General features: G+C 38.4%; 1 protein-coding gene across 1 annotated transcript; it reads left to right on the forward strand.

Moving 5' to 3' along the window:
• Window positions 1–6,915: 6,915 nt before the first annotated feature.
• On the forward strand, window positions 6,916–7,923 carry LOC140820399 (uncharacterized). Its single transcript, XM_073180689.1, has one exon. It carries the CDS (start codon window positions 6,916–6,918, stop codon window positions 7,921–7,923), a length of 1,008 nt encoding a protein of 335 aa, XP_073036790.1.
• The last annotated feature ends 10,038 nt before the right edge of the window (window positions 7,924–17,961 follow it).

Raw genomic sequence — 17,961 nt, forward strand, 5'->3', positions numbered from 1 at the left:
CCTATGCGTCGATACACCGAAACGTCTAGTTTTGGCCAGTCTGCCAATATCTCCTATCTCAGGACTCGTAAATCAATAAACAAGGCATTACATAATGAAATGTAATAACAATCTAGTATGTGATTTAGGGAAACTCGTATCAAGTCTGAATCGAGTTGTGCAATCCCGTGACCACATGAATTATACTTTTCGTGTCGAATAGTCGGTGTCGTAGTCGAAGTCTCGAGTTCACAATAGCCAATACAAATCTGAAATGGCATAACCAATGTGCACTTCAGTCATATACATCTCAAGCAAATCAATATACAAAGCTGAAATCGGTTTCAATAAAATTCGACGGCGTAACGACGTAGTTCTTCGATACCGGTAACACCACCATAACATGCTCAATCATAATCAACTCATAAACTCATCAACCTCAATACATAAGCTGAAATCTGTACCATCTTAGCGTAATACATGCTGGAAACTAACAATCGTAGCAAATAACATCCGTTTCTTGATGCGGTTACGAATATACCATGCTCAATACCTCAAGAACACAATATAACTAACATATTACAATTTTTCCAACATCTATAATTCGAAACATGTTGGAATTGCATAAAACTTACTTCACCTTGTATCTGTCGATGTAAGGAGTACAAATCTTACCTCGGAACACAAATCGAATAGCTAAATCTCGCACAATCACCACTCCAAGATCAAAAGAAAAGGAAGCTCTCTCCTTGAAGTTCCCTCGGCCTCAGCATTCTGAAATGGAGGAGGTGAAGACACATAATCATATATGCATGACAAGAAACAAGTGGTTTATTTTTCACTTGACACGCAAGACCGCGGGTGCGGTACACTAGCAGCGCGGGTGCGTTGTGCTTTCGGCAGCCCGTCTATTTTCTGAATCTCGATCACTGCGGGTGCGGCGCTTGCATCACCGCGGGTGCGGTCTCACCACCGCGGGTGCGGTCTTGCACGCACCGCGGGTGCGGTGTTGCTTCGCACATTTCCCTCAATTTTATATCACCTACACCGCGGGGGCAGTAGTCCTAGCACCGCAGGGGCGGTGTGGCTTCAGCCATGCTTGCTCAAACTCTCATTTTTCATGTCACACATTCTCCTCTTCAAGTCTCACATTGATGACAACGGATAATCCTCGAGCCTTACAATGTGTTACTGCTTTCAGATACATGTTTACCTGATTATGTGATTGGAATTGGTATTATGTATTCTTAAGTATGAATCAGATCATATTCATGATCAGCAGTAAGATGATCATGATCAGAGAAAGATTGGTACAGATTTGTAGTACTAGATTACTAATGTGTTTGGTAATCAGATGTACCGTCCAGCAGAATTCCAGAAAGAGGCAGTACTTCATATGATCAGACAGGTAGGTCAGAACCTCAGATAGACGTGTCAGAAATTCAGATGGAAACACAGTTACAGAGGTTCCAATCGTTTCAGCCGCCGGTTCTGAAGGGAAATGAGACGTCAGCAGATTGTGAAACGTGGCTTGAAGAAATAGAAATGTTATTTGAATTCCTGGATTTCACAGATGAGTGTAGAATTAGGCTTATTGAGAACCAGTTGCACGAAGCTGCCAGAAGATGGTGGTTACTCACCAAAGGAGCTTTAGAGCAGAGTCGTTCAGTGATTTCATGGAAGATTTTTAAGGTTGAGTTCTACCAAAGATTCTTCCCCGTGTCATATAGGGAGGACAGAAGTGCAGAATTTGCAAACCTAAAACAGGGTCAGATGAGTATTGATGAATACTTAGCACAGTTCTTCACCTTGTTACGTTTTGCCCCTTTTATAGCTAGAACTGATCATGCTATATCTAGTCAGTTCATTCAGGGATTAAATCCAGAAATACGTACATTGGTGAATGTGAAGCAATCGAGTAGTTTTGCTGATACCTTGAATAGGGCCAAAAGAGCAGAAACGGTTCTGATAGGACAACAGGGAGTCTCGTATGATCTTCCAACATCAAATCCACAGCAACTGCCTTCTAGAGTTGAGATTGGCAGCAGCAGTGATAGGAGGAAAGAACCATTGAAGATTAAAAAGAAACAGTTTAAGAAGTTAGGAAGTGATTCCTCTAGTTCTAGCAGTCCTAGTCCGAGCTATACCGGAGTGTATTGCAGGACGTGTGGAGGGCGACATTCTACAGAACAATGCCAAGGAGTGCTTGGTAAGTGCAATATCTGTAAGCAGACGGGACACTTTGCTAAAGTTTGTCCTCAGAGGCATTTTCGAAGATCTTAAAGCACAGAGTCATTGGTGGTAATGACTAAAGAACAGACCCAGAATTCGCAACAGGTACTATTCCTTTTATGATTATATGCATAGGTATTGATATGTACTACTGCATTATTTATGAGTATCTGTGATTGAGTAGCATGGAGATATGCTATATCTGTTGGGTCTGTGTATACTGTAGTATTGATTCCTTGGTTGTGGAGGAATATGTTGATATCAGAAATGTCTGTGACATATGATATACTACGGTTAGATAAAAATGAGATTGAACTAGATTGTGATGTACTTGTGTTATATGATTCTGATTGCAGTATTGACATGTATATGCTAAACAAGTACAGAAATATCGTAGACTGTGTGCCAGAAACGGTAAGATTCAGACCAGATCTGGCTGATAAACGGAGATTTTCCGGTGAGGATTCTAGATCCAGAATTCCTTAAATTATTGTACTGTTTATGACTCGATTATTACAAAAAGGAACAGATGATATCCTTGTGTATTCAATAGATTCATTGAAATCGAGTCTAGCAGTGACAGAATTGCTAGTAATATAATAGCTGACTGGTGTTTGCCTAGATAAGATGGCAGACGTGTTTGATATCAGAAAGGTAGATTTCAGAATTGAATCAATACCGAGTATTGCTGGTATATTAGAACATAGTACAGAATTATTGACAGGATTGATATAATTGACAGATAAAAGAACATTAGCTGAGAAATCCAGTTGATTGAGTATTTCTCTGGAAGATATTTCAGTTCTGTTTCTAAATTGATAGATTTTATGTTCAGAGGTATTCTGAAAATTATGCTTGGCATATCTATGATTTATTGATATATTGCAGCATTTGATTGATTATATTGAATATTTGAAGATTGGGTTAAATATTCAGAGAACTATGATCATTGTATACAGAAATGGGTCAGGTATTAATCCGATATGCAGTTATTGATATAGTGTTTGTAACGTCCGAAAAATCAGTCCACGTAAACCACATGCATGCAAAAATATTTTAATTGCTTAATTGTTTTATTTAATTGCTTTTAAATGCTAGCATGATGTTTATTATATGATTAAATATAGGATTGCATGATTAAATGATTATGTGACATGTTTTCATAAAATTAAAGATTTTGCACGAATATTCGATAATAGGTAGGGGGAAGAAGACCGGGGACGACCAAGACAAGAATATGTATTTTTATTTAAATAGTGGAAAGGCTTCCTAATATGATTAAAAATGATTTAATTTTCCTAAAAATATTGGAGTTCGAATTTATTTTACGAGTTGAGCTCGATTTTTCCCGGGAAGCCGGTTTTGGGCAAACAAGGAGTTTTAAAAGATCAAAAATATTATTTTGAGAAAATTTATTTTATAAACTTTTATTATTTAATTAATTAAGTGTTATTGGGCTCAATTTAATGATTTAAAGAAGGCCCAATTACCCTTAATCATACAAGCCCAAACCAAAGCCCATTTAACTTGTTAATTAATTATAAATATGCTACCTAGGTCCTTGAAACCTAATTTTTCACCTACACCAGCCGTGAAACACACACCACACACACAATTCAGATTTTCGAAATTTAGGAGGAAAGAAAAGCTTGTGTTCTTCGTCGTCCGGTCGTCCAACGTCGCACCCTCGCCGAAGATCGAATAATCGAGCGTTATAAACGCAAAGGCACGTTTCCTAAACTCTTTTAACATCATACAAATCATAATATGTTTGATTTAATTGTTTATACATGAAAAATATGTGGGTTCGATTATTTTACGGTACATTGCGTATTTTCAAAGTTTTAACGATTTCGCGCTAAATTTGAAAACGTTTTTGAATCCAACGAGTGCGCTGCCAAAGGATGATAAAAATATGAATATATTAGGGACAAAAAAATAATAAATTAATCAAAAGAACATGCTGGAACCGTGGGAGAATTTCAGAATTTGAACCGTGGGTTTTGTTGGGTTTGTCAAGGTGCAAGTTTCGGTTCTTATGCATGGGGCTATGTGGCTCGACCAGGGCTGGTTCAGGGGCAGGGGTGGTCTCGGTCTAGGGCTGGGTTGAGTCCTAGGGCGGCTAGGGTTCGAGCTTGGGGCTGGGGAAGAGTCCTCGCTGCTTAGGAGACTTCCCGTAGGGTGATGGAGTGTTGGCCGAGAATTCCAGGGGTTGTGGCTCGGTTTGGGCTGGGCTAGGTGGTCTATCAGGGTCCCAGGGAGATGGTCCAAGGTTGGGGCAGGGGCTGGAGTGGCTCGGACCGCTGATGGCTCGAACAAACATGGAGGAAGCAACTCGCGCACAGGGAGAGCATTCTTGCGCGGCTGCTGTCTTCTGATCCAGGGGGCTCGCTGCTGGGGCTGGGTGGCTTAGGTTAGGTTCATCAGGGTCCTATGGTCATGGGAAGGGGTCGGGCCAGGGGTTGGTGCGGCTGGGTTCGCTGCTGGCTCGGCTGGAAGTGGAAACGTGAGGGATGTTCTTGTAGCGCGCAGCTTGGATCTTTTGGATTCAGGTGGCTCGCTGGTGGGTTCTATGCATTGGGCTGGTATGGGTATAGTATGGGCGTGGTCTAGGCTTGGTGAGGGTCGGTGCTGGTAGATGGTTAGGGGCTATAAGGTTCCTAGAAAGGGTAGGAGTCCTAGTGCACCACTACTCTTCACACGCACACACACATGCAATATGGTGCAGATTGCAGCAGGATTTTCGAGTGTTAAGGGGCTGGTCTAGGGCTTGGGCTTGGTCAGTAAGGTCCCTAGGTGGGTTGGCTAGGTTTTGGCTCAAGGTGGCTCGGGCGTGGCTCGAGCAAATTGGGAGATGGCTCGGTAGGTTCGTTAACGTGTCAAAAACGAGATTTTAAGAACAAAAATTGAATCCATGGGTCCACGGGGGTGGCTTATGACTTGGAAGGGTAGAATAAATACTAAAAATGCTACGTTTAAAATTTGGGGTCAAAATAACGCGTTTTGGGTTTAATCGGGATTTAATCGCCGCACGGAACGCTAATTCACGAGCTAATTAAAACACCTAGTTTTAAGCTTTATAAAATTATGAAAAATTAGGTTTAAGCTTAAATAATTATTAAAAGTTTAAGTTTTTAATTTGGGAATTTTATATTAAGGTTTGGATTAATTCGGGATTAAAACGCGTTAATACGTCTTATTTAAAGATTAAATTTAAAAGTCATCGATTTAAGCCAAATAAAAATATGAGAAAATTCAAGCAAGCTTAAACAATTATTTAGAATAATACCATGTCATTAAAAGTGAGAAAAATATAAATTAGAGGATTTTTACGTCCAGGGGCAAAACGATCTTTTTACACATAGGAAAATACGAAAACGCTTGGCAGCGTCCCGAAGGATAATAATGCATGTAAAATGATATTTTATGATTTATTATGATGATTTCGATGATAATATGTATTTTTACGATTTATGGTAAAGCTGTGCAATTTATACTGTCTAAAATGCTAGTTTCTGAAAGCTGTCGTATTTTATGATTTTTAAAGAAAAGGAAAAATATTTTGAGGGACGTGAATTGACTGTGACAAAAGATATGAGTTATGATATATGATTTTGTGGGGATAACGCGAGGGGAAAAGGCCCCAGAGGGAACTCATTTACGGGAAAAGGCCCCAGAGGGAACCCATGTTTGGGAGAAGGCCCCCGAGGGAACCCGTCTATGGGAAAAGGCCCCCGAGGGAGCCCCAACGATCGTATTTCCACGGTGGAGCCTAGTGCACACCCCCGTGGGCCATGTGGAGCTAAGACTGCAGTCGACCAAAGGATAAAAGCTAGTCACTTTCAAGGATCAAACTTCACCCAAAATGATATATGATTAAAAGCTTATGATAAAAATGATTTCTATGATATATGATTTATGATGATGATTAAAGCTATTATTAAATTATTTTTTTAAGGATTTATTAATGCTTAAAGTTATTTTAAAATAATTTCACTATTTATGATTTAGTTATGCTCAAATGATTTTTAATGGTTTATTTATGTTCAAAATATTATTTTAAATAAAAATATGATTTTTAAAGGTATGTGTATGTATATGTATTATTTGTTATCCATGTTTAGAACGTGTTGAGTCCTTAGACTCACTGGGTTTGTATGATGCAGGATTTTATGATTTTGGAGGCGGTGACGATTGAGTCGATCGAGTGCAGCAGTACACACCCGAGGGCCTTTATGTTTCCGCACTAGCTAGATAGATTTATGATATAAAGATTTTGATAATGATTTTTATTAGAAATATTTTTATGCTTTATTTTTATTGTTAGCCGATGAGTTAGGATTTTAATTCATGCTCTTGAGATTTAAATTGATAAATTATTATGATTCATGATTATGTTAAATTATTTTATTCAGTAATTTAGAATTTATGATTTAAGATTATAAAAAAAAAAAAAAAAAAAAAAAAAAATCGAGGTCGTTTCATTTGGTATCAGAGCCAGGTTTTCCCAAAAGGGTTGTGTACTGTCACTTCGAGAAGCTCAAGAAATCACGCCTCAAATATGTGAGTTTTTACTGCTTTATATTTTATATGCTTAAAATTCTTTTAAATGTTTATATGATACATGTAAGTTGCATGTTGCATGTAAAAAAAAAAAAAAAATTAATGCATGTTGGTTACGTGGTTTGGACGACGTATACAGAGATGCCTCCTAGAAGGAATGTGCTTAGGACTGATGAGGGTAGACAGGAGGAGGATATCCCACAGCCTCCACCTGGTCAGGATGCTAGTGCCCGTGTACTAGCCGGTATGGCCCGTTTCTTTGAGCAACACGTAGGGAATGGAGCAATGGGTAAACCAGAGCCAGTATATGAGCGTTTCAGGAGGATGCACCCCGATGAGTTCCATGGCACTACTGATCCATTTATGGCTGAGGGATGGATTAGATCATTAGAGGTAATATTTCGTTATATGGACATGGCGGACGCCGATCGCGTTCGATGTACTATCTACCTGTTGAAAGGCGACGCTTCCTTATGGTGGGAGGGAGCGGAGCGAGGAGTGAATATGGCGACTTTGACTTGGGAAGGATTCAAGAGAGTGTTCTATGACAAGTACTTCACATCCGATGTTCGTTCTAGGCTTAAGAGAGAGTTTATGAGTCTCCGTCAGGGGGATTGGACTGTTGCCGAGTTTGTGCAGAAGTTTGATAGGGGCTGTCACTTTATGCCCTTGATTGCCAATGATCCTGCTGAAAAATTACGACATTTTCTAGATGGTTTGAGGCCGACTATCCGACGCGATGTGACACTTGTCGATCCTGCTGATTATACTACCGCCGTTGCCAGGGCTCTTAGAGCCGAGCAGTCATTGAAGGATATCGATTGGGAGATGCAGCGAAAGAGGAACCGTGCTCAGCAAGCTAATCAGAGTAATAAGAAGCCTCATACGGGACCTTCTAAGCAACCAGAACCACCAAAACCACAAGGACAACCACCTAAAGGAAATGTTCCGAAAGCTGAAGAAAAACCACTTTGCAAGGAGTGCAATCGTCCACATTATGGCAAGTGCATGTGGGGCACCTTCAAGTGCTTCAAGTGCGGGGAGTTGGGACACAAGGCTGCGGATTGCACCAAGCCTAGGCAACCCATGACCGGAAGAGTCTATGTGATGCAAGCTACAGAAGATGAGACAGAGTCGACACTACACTGATTTCGAGGTAACCTAGCTGTTTAACATTTTTCTATGCTCTTCTTGCATGAAATGTTAAATTGGGTGATGGGATTTGATTGGGATATTGAAGAACTTAGAGGAAAATAGGATGCATGCGCTACTTGAGCTAGATTTAGGAGTCGTCATTGAGAATTTTTGGGTTAGAATTGCAATTTTCAAGATTTTGAGGACTGAATTGAAAAGTAAGATTTAAGCTAGAGGTTAAGTTTGAGGTGGATGAAGGAATCTAAACTTTTCAATCATCAAGTCAAGGAAAATTTCGAGGTCGAAATTCTAATTAAGGGGGGGGGAATTGTAACGTCCGAAAAATCAGTCCACGTAAACCACATGCATGCAAAAATATTTTAATTGCTTAATTGTTTTATTTAATTGCTTTTAAATGCTAGCATGATGTTTATTATATGATTAAATATAGGATTGCATGATTAAATGATTATGTGACATGTTTTCATAAAATTAAAGATTTTGCACGAATATTCGATAATAGGTAGGGGGAAGAAGACCGGGGACGACCAAGACAAGAATATGTATTTTTATTTAAATAGTGGAAAGGCTTCCTAATATGATTAAAAATGATTTAATTTTCCTAAAAATATTGGAGTTCGAATTTATTTTACGAGTTGAGCTCGATTTTTCCCGGGAAGCCGGTTTTGGGCAAACAAGGAGTTTTAAAAGATCAAAAATATTATTTTGAGAAAATTTATTTTATAAACTTTTATTATTTAATTAATTAAGTGTTATTGGGCTCAATTTAATGATTTAAAGAAGGCCCAATTACCCTTAATCATACAAGCCCAAACCAAAGCCCATTTAACTTGTTAATTAATTATAAATATGCTACCTAGGTCCTTGAAACCTAATTTTTCACCTACACCAGCCGTGAAACACACACCACACACACAATTCAGATTTTCGAAATTTAGGAGGAAAGAAAAGTTTGTGTTCTTCGTCGTCCGGTCGTCCAACGTCGCACCCTCGCCGAAGATCGAATAATCGAGCGTTATAAACGCAAAGGCACGTTTCCTAAACTCTTTTAACATCATACAAATCATAATATGTTTGATTTAATTGTTTATACATGAAAAATATGTGGGTTCGATTATTTTACGGTACATTGCGTATTTTCAAAGTTTTAACGATTTCGCGCTAAATTTGAAAACGTTTTTGAATCCAACGAGTGCGCTGCCAAAGGATGATAAAAATATGAATATATTAGGGACAAAAAAATAATAAATTAATCAAAAGAACATGCTGGAACCGTGGGAGAATTTCAGAATTTGAACCGTGGGTTTTGTTGGGTTTGTCAAGGTGCAAGTTTCGGTTCTTATGCATGGGGCTATGTGGCTCGACCAGGGCTGGTTCAGGGGCAGGGGTGGTCTCGGTCTAGGGTTGGGTTGAGTCCTAGGGCGGCTAGGGTTCGAGCTTGGGGCTGGGGAAGAGTCCTCGCTGCTTAGGAGACTTCCCGTAGGGTGATGGAGTGTTGGCCGAGAATTCCAGGGGTTGTGGCTCGGTTTGGGCTGGGCTAGGTGGTCTATCAGGGTCCCAGGGAGATGGTCCAAGGTTGGGGCAGGGGCTGGAGTGGCTCGGACCGCTGATGGCTCGAACAAACATGGAGGAAGCAACTCGCGCACAGGGAGAGCATTCTTGCGCGGCTGCTGTCTTCTGATCCAGGGGGCTCGCTGCTGGGGCTGGGTGGCTTAGGTTAGGTTCATCAGGGTCCTATGGTCATGGGAAGGGGTCGGGCCAGGGGTTGGTGCGGCTGGGTTCGCTGCTGGCTCGGCTGGAAGTGGAAACGTGAGGGATGTTCTTGTAGCGCGCAGCTTGGATCTTTTGGATTCAGGTGGCTCGCTGGTGGGTTCTATGCATTGGGCTGGTATGGGTATAGTATGGGCGTGGTCTAGGCTTGGTGAGGGTCGGTGCTGGTAGATGGTTAGGGGCTATAAGGTTCCTAGAAAGGGTAGGAGTCCTAGTGCACCACTACTCTTCACACGCACACACACATGCAATATGGTGCAGATTGCAGCAGGATTTTCGAGTGTTAAGGGGCTGGTCTAGGGCTTGGGCTTGGTCAGTAAGGTCCCTAGGTGGGTTGGCTAGGTTTTGGCTCAAGGTGGCTCGGGCGTGGCTCGAGCAAATTGGGAGATGGCTCGGTAGGTTCGTTAACGTGTCAAAAACGAGATTTTAAGAACAAAAATTGAATCCATGGGTCCACGGGGGTGGCTTATGACTTGGAAGGGTAGAATAAATACTAAAAATGCTACGTTTAAAATTTGGGGTCAAAATAACGCGTTTTGGGTTTAATCGGGATTTAATCGCCGCACGGAACGCTAATTCACGAGCTAATTAAAACACCTAGTTTTAAGCTTTATAAAATTATGAAAAATTAGGTTTAAGCTTAAATAATTATTAAAAGTTTAAGTTTTTAATTTGGGAATTTTATATTAAGGTTTGGATTAATTCGGGATTAAAACGCGTTAATACGTCTTATTTAAAGATTAAATTTAAAAGTCATCGATTTAAGCCAAATAAAAATATGAGAAAATTCAAGCAAGCTTAAACAATTATTTAGAATAATACCATGTCATTAAAAGTGAGAAAAATATAAATTAGAGGATTTTTACGTCCAGGGGCAAAACGATCTTTTTACACATAGGAAAATACGAAAACGCTTGGCAGCGTCCCGAAGGATAATAATGCATGTAAAATGATATTTTATGATTTATTATGATGATTTCGATGATAATATGTATTTTTACGATTTATGGTAAAGCTGTGCAATTTATACTGTCTAAAATGCTAGTTTCTGAAAGCTGTCGTATTTTATGATTTTTAAAGAAAAGGAAAAATATTTTGAGGGACGTGAATTGACTGTGACAAAAGATATGAGTTATGATATATGATTTTGTGGGGATAACGCGAGGGGAAAAGGCCCCAGAGGGAACTCATTTACGGGAAAAGGCCCCAGAGGGAACCCATGTTTGGGAGAAGGCCCCCGAGGGAACCCGTCTATGGGAAAAGGCCCCCGAGGGAGCCCCAACGATCGTATTTCCACGGTGGAGCCTAGTGCACACCCCCGTGGGCCATGTGGAGCTAAGACTGCAGTCGACCAAAGGATAAAAGCTAGTCACTTTCAAGGATCAAACTTCACCCAAAATGATATATGATTAAAAGCTTATGATAAAAATGATTTCTATGACATATGATTTATGATGATGATTAAAGCTATTATTAAATGATTTTTTTAAGGATTTATTAATGCTTAAAGTTATTTTAAAATAATTTCACTATTTATGATTTAGTTATGCTCAAATGATTTTTAATGGTTTATTTATGTTCAAAATATTATTTTAAATAAAAATATGATTTTTAAAGGTATGTGTATGTATATGTATTATTTGTTATCCATGTTTAGAACGTGTTGAGTCCTTAGACTCACTGGGTTTGTATGATGCAGGATTTTATGATTTTGGAGGCGGTGACGATTGAGTCGATCGAGTGCAGCAGTACACACCCGAGGGCCTTTATGTTTCCGCACTAGCTAGATAGATTTATGATATAAAGATTTTGATAATGATTTTTATTAGAAATATTTTTATGCTTTATTTTTATTGTTAGCCGATGAGTTAGGATTTTAATTCATGCTCTTGAGATTTAAATTGATAAATTATTATGATTCATGATTATGTTAAATTATTTTATTCAGTAATTTAGAATTTATGATTTAAGATTATAAAAAAAAAAAAAAAAAATCGAGGTCGTTTCAGTGTTTATTCAGAATATGCAGTATCTGAAGATCGACTGATTTAGACAGTTAAGACAGAAAGATTAAGAATTCCAGAAATGTCAGAAATTATTATCTGCAGATTATCGTATTCTGATTATTTTTTCTCTTATTATTATATATATCTGCTGAGTATTGTCATTGTTCTACATCAGTATTTGCGATATCTTATATTGTTGGGAGCACATGTTATTTACAGATAATATATAGCAGTTGATCTGGGCAGTATGAGGATTGGTCAGATAGCCAGAATTTACAGTTGCCTGATTTTGTTATTTTATGAGTTTCTTAAACTCACTAGATCTATATAGGGTCTTTCTATTCTGAACCTGATGAGATATTACTATTATTGTGAATCGGTGTTTGATACAGATTAGTGTAAACAGTCAGACATGTGATCAGAATGTTCAGAACTTGTTTGTAATAATCAGAACAGAACATCAGTCAGATTAACAGATATGTGATTTTGTGTTGTATCAGATTGATTATTTTATGATATCAGATGTTTCAGAATTGGTTACAGATTTTGATATTGATAGTCAGAGCCGAATACCAGGTAGGTATTTCTTCTTTATTTTATGTTATTAACTGAATTGTTTATACAGAATGGTTCGAATCTGAAGTCACAGATAACGTCAGAACCGAACAGTTATGGATTCAGTTTTCATTCAGATAGTTGTGAATGTGCGTTATTCGAACAGATAGTGGTGATATAGACAAATTAGATCAGTTGTCACAGAATTGTACAGAAATGTTGGCAGAAATTGTACTGACAAGTCTGAATTGCTAACAGAAGAAGGCAAAAAGATAGAAATCAGAAGATTATTACGGATTTTGTATAGTTCTGAATAGAAATGGGGGTACATTTCTATGTTTTTCGTAATGAAATTACCGCCATTTTCTTTAGATTATGATATGATATAATTATGATTGACAGATTACTCAATCTATATCTATCAGTTTGTACCAGATTACGTACAAACAGAACTAGATGACATAGAATGATGTCAAAGAAATAATCAGATAGATTAGAATATTGAATAAGATAATATCAGATTGTGATTTTGAAGGAGTTGTACTTGTGATAGAGTATATCATAAGCTCTCTTGTGCAGATTATTCACAGATTGACAGATAGTCAGGGCGTGGTTACCAGATATTGACAGATATTTGTAGAGCATTAGTACTGGATGTTAGTACTAGTGTATATAGATTATTATCATTGTGTGACTTACTGTACGACAATAGTTATTGAGCTAGTTCAGAATGGACAGATTTAAGAAACCAATGTCGGATGATGACAATTGGTATTGGAAGATGAAGATTGATTATATCCCGGGTTGGGATAAGCAAATATGATAACAATTACAGGTAATATGGTTTTGTGATAAGCTGTAGATTGGTTTATACGGAGATTGTATAAACAACATGGCGAAATTGATTCTGTCAGAAGGATTGGAGAAGTATTATGACATTATACTTAGTGAATTCTTATTCCAGACTGGAATCAGATATGGGAGTTTGGTTTAAACTCTATTATGCATTTCTTCTGATATCTCTGAATTGATTATATGAGTTCAAGGACGAACTCCGATCTAAGAGGGGGAGAAATGTAATGCCCAAGAAAGGTCGTAGAATTAATCAGATAAGATTAATGTAATGTCCCAAGACTTGTGGAATTGATCAGATAAGATTATGGGAGGTTGCACGGACCAAAAATATAATTCTTAGAAGTTTGCACAACCGCACCCGCGGTGCTAGCACGACCGCCCCCGCGGTGCGTGTGCAGAAAATGAAGTACAAATCCCGTAGACCCACGCACCCGCGGTATTAGATGGAGCGCACCCGCGTTGTGACACCGCACCCGCAGTCTTGTAGGCAGCGCACCCGCGGTCAAGCTTCGGGAAAGCTGGATAAAGTCGACGAGACGGGACCGCACCCGCGGTGCGACGTGCCGCGCAAGAACTAAGCCACGTTTCAGACTTTGCATGCACTATATATATGAGGATTGCACGTGTTTCTCTCAGAAAAATTCAGAAAGGAGGCGAAATCTTGGAAGAAAATCCTTACGCCTTTTAAATTTGTGATTGTGGAAGATCTGTCTATCAGAATTCAAATCCGACTTCAGTTCTGTGCTCCTCTCGACTCGAGCTACACAAGGACGTAAGCTTTGTTACGTTTTGAGATGTTTTGAAAGTATGATGTTACTAGAATTGCATGTGATTCAAATATGGCGTTTCTGCTACCGTAGGCATTGTATAATCGAAGTCAGATTTCAGATTAGAATGGTTATGCAATTGTTATGAATGAGGAAAGATATTGATTAATATCTTGATATCAGAATGGTGTATCATTGATTGTGAACATACCGGTATTGAGAGTTTGAGTTATGATATTATATATAGGATGTTCAGATTGACAGGGTTATTCAGATTGTATTGCTATGCCGTCAAAACATCAGTTGAGTTAGATTGATCAGATTCAGATATGATTTTGATTAGATTTTGATAGTATTGATATGACTCAGATTGTATCTTGTTCAGATATTGATCAGATTGTATACTGAATTGAGTATTGATCAGAACAGATTGTGAATTGAGTTATTCACTGATACTATGTATTCGATATTGTCATTTCAGATCGGATATGGACAGACTGGACTTCAAGACTTCGTCTTCCTCAGACGGGGACGACAAAGGTATAATTCATGTGATATTCGGGAAGAAACAACTCAATTGAGATCACCATTTGAGTTGCCCAATAAATCACATACTATATTCTTGTTTATAGATTTGTTTATAGAACTTGTATGCAAATCTTGCTATGCTTTGTGTACAGATCATGTTGCATTGCATTGGAATGATTATGCTTGTTTACAGATTGTGTATTCATGCATTAAGATAGGGTAGTCTGGAGATCAGGCAGACTACTAGATGTTCAGCGATATCTCAGCTTAGGGGAAAATCACCGCCCCTTTGTAGACGTGGATACAGATCAGGCCGAAGTCTAGGAATAAGACGGTCAGCACCTCGATTGGGAGGGTAGGTGACAGACAATGCCGTCTTATTCATAACGGGATCCCTAGAGTTATAGATCGAGTCAAGTCTAGACATGATTTGATTAGGACTTCATGCTTATATGGATGTGGCTCCTAGATCATGGGACCCATCGTTATTGCTTTCAGTTGTGCTAGCATGTTTTATGATTTAGATTGTTTATATGCATGTTTATCTGATTTAAGCTGCATGCTTAATTTCATAGATTATGAAATATATTGTGTTTATACATGATAGCATGTTTTATGAATTAGTTTGTTTATATACATGCTTACCATGTTTTATACTGGGATTTATTCTGACCGGAGTTATCCGGCTGTTGTCGTGTTTTGTAAGTGTGCATGAAAACAGGTGGGGCTGGATCAGGGTCGAGAAGATGATGAGAGAAGACGAGTTTAGCATATTTTAATACTGGATTTGTAATTTTATATACAGACATGTATAGTATTTAGAGTCCATTACCTTTCACAGTTATAATTTTAAAAAAAAAAATTTAGACCCTGTTTTATCTTAATTGATAATTAAATCCCAAAGACGATTAAGAAGATGATTAGCGTCCGGGTCCCCACATCCGCAATGTTTGAAGCATCATCGGTTTTATGACAAGCTATAAAATGTGCCATCTTAGAGAATCTATCCAAAACAACAAAAATAGAATCCCTCCCCTTCTTAGTCCTAGGCAACCCCAAAATAAAGTCCATAGAAATGTAAATCCAAGTTCTTCTTAAGAATAGCACGCAAAAGTGTTCCCAAAGTTCTATTGATGACTTCAGTTTGTCCATCCGTTTGAGGATGACAAGTAGTAGAAAATAAAAATTTTGTGCCAAGTTTAGCCCATAAAGTCTTCCAAAAGTAACTCAAGAATTTAACATCGCGACCAGAAAAAATAGTCCTAGGCATGCCATGCAACCTAACGACTTCTCTAAAGAACAAATCCGCAATGTTTGAAGCATTATCGGTTTTATGACAAGCTATAAAATGTGCCATCTTAGAGAATCTATCTACAACAACAAAAATAGAATCCCTCCCCTTCTTAGTCCTAGGCAACCCCAAAATAAAGTCCATAGAAATGTAAATCCAAGTTCTTCTTAAGAATTGCAAGCAAAAGTGTTCCCAAAGTTCTATTCACAACTTCAGTTTGTCCATCCGTTTGAGGATGACGAGTAGTAGAAAACAACAATTTTGTGCTTAGTTTAGCCCATAAAGTCTTCCAAAAGTAACTCAAGAATTTAACATCGCGACCAGAAACAATAGTCCTAGGCATGCCATGCAACCTAGCGACTTCTCTAAAGAACAAATCCGCAATGTTTGAAGCATCATCGGGTTTATGACAAGCTACATAATTTGCCATCTTAGAGAATCTATCCACAACAACAAAAATAGAATCCCTCCCCTTCTTAGTCCTAGGCAACCCCAAAATATAGTCCTTAGAAATGTCAATCCAAGTTCTTTTTAAGAATAGCATGCAAAAGTGTTCCCAAAGTTCTATTGACAACTTCAGTTTGTCCATCAGTTTGAGGATGACAAGTAGTAGAAAACAACAATTTTGTGCAAAGTTTAGCCCATAAAGTATTCCAAAAGTAACTCAAGAATTTAACATCGCGACCAGAAACAATAGTCCTAGGCATGCCATGCAACCTAGCGACTTCTCTAAAGAACAAATCCGCAATGTCTGAAGCATCATCGGGTTATGACAAGCTATATAATTTGCCATCTTAGAGAATCTATCCACAACAACAAAAATAGAATCCCTCCCCTTCTTAGTCCTAGGTAACCCCAAAATAAAGTCCATAGAAATGTCAATCCAAGTTCTATTTAAGAATAGCACGCAAAAGTGTTCCCAAAGTTCTATTGACAACTTCAGTTTGTCCATCCGTTTGAGGATGACAAGTAGTTGAAAACAACAATTTTGTGTCAAGTTTAGCCCATAAAGTCTTCCAAAAGTAACTCAAGAATTTAACATCGCTACCAGAAACAATAGTCCAAGGCATGCCATGCAACCTAGCGACTTCTCTAAATAACAAATCCGCGATGTTTGAAGCATCATCGGTTTTATGACAAGCTATAAAATGTGCCATCTTAGAGAATCTAACCAAAACAACAAAAATAGAATCTCTCCCCTTCTTAGTCCTAGGCAACCCCAAAATAAAGTCCATAGAAATGTAAATCCAAGTTCTTCTTAAGAATAGCACACAAAAGTGTTCCCAAAGTGTGGGGACCCGGGCTCTAATTCTTTTTCTTGGGATTAAATGGATCGTTATTCTAAAATGTGGGTCAATTTTTCAATTTTTACATTAAATCAAATGTAACTAAACAAGCATAAGTTCTTTATTTATTGTACAACATACAACAAAAGATACATGTCTTATTCTATATACAACTAGTGTTCACTACCATCTATAAACAAAAGATAGTCCAAAGCTAATAAAAAGACCACTAGTCCTCTGCTGCGCCCGTGATCTCCACGCTAACACGATCATCGCTGTCTCGACCCAGATCCTGCCCCACCTGTTGTTATGCACACATACAGACATAACAACAGCCGGAAAACCGGTGAGAACAAATCCCAGTATAAACATGTATACATGCATTAACACAATTTAAAACATGAAACATGCTGATATGAATGTCATTCATATAAAATCATGCAATGCGAATCTAATCATGTCTAAACTCGACTCGACTAGAACTCTAGGGATCCCGTTGTGAATAAGACGGCACTGTCTGTCACCTACCCTCCCAATCGAGGTGCTGTCCGTCTTATTCCTAGACTTCGGCCTGATCTGTATCCACGTCTACAATAGGGGCGGTGATCTTCCCCTAAGCTGTGATATCGCCGAACTTCTAGTAGTCTGCCTGATCTCCAGACTGTCCTATCTTAATGAATGAATACACAATCTGTAAACAAGCATAATCATTCTAATGCAATGCCACATGATCTGTAAACAAAGCATAGCAAGATTTGTATACAAGTTCTATAAACAAATCTATAAACAATCATAATCATATCTAGATATAAACATTAAAACAAGTATGTGATTTTGGTTGGGAAACTCAAATGTGATCTCATTTGAGTCGTAATTCCCCAAACAAAACATGTACTATACCTTTCGTCGCACAATTGCTGTCACGGTCGTAAAGACGAATCTGAAATGGAAATGTGGATATACAATCTATCAAT

The sequence above is a fragment of the Primulina eburnea genome, unplaced genomic scaffold (genome assembly GCF_022965805.1).
Source record: "Primulina eburnea isolate SZY01 unplaced genomic scaffold, ASM2296580v1 ctg1007, whole genome shotgun sequence".
NCBI lineage: Eukaryota > Viridiplantae > Streptophyta > Magnoliopsida > Lamiales > Gesneriaceae > Primulina > Primulina eburnea.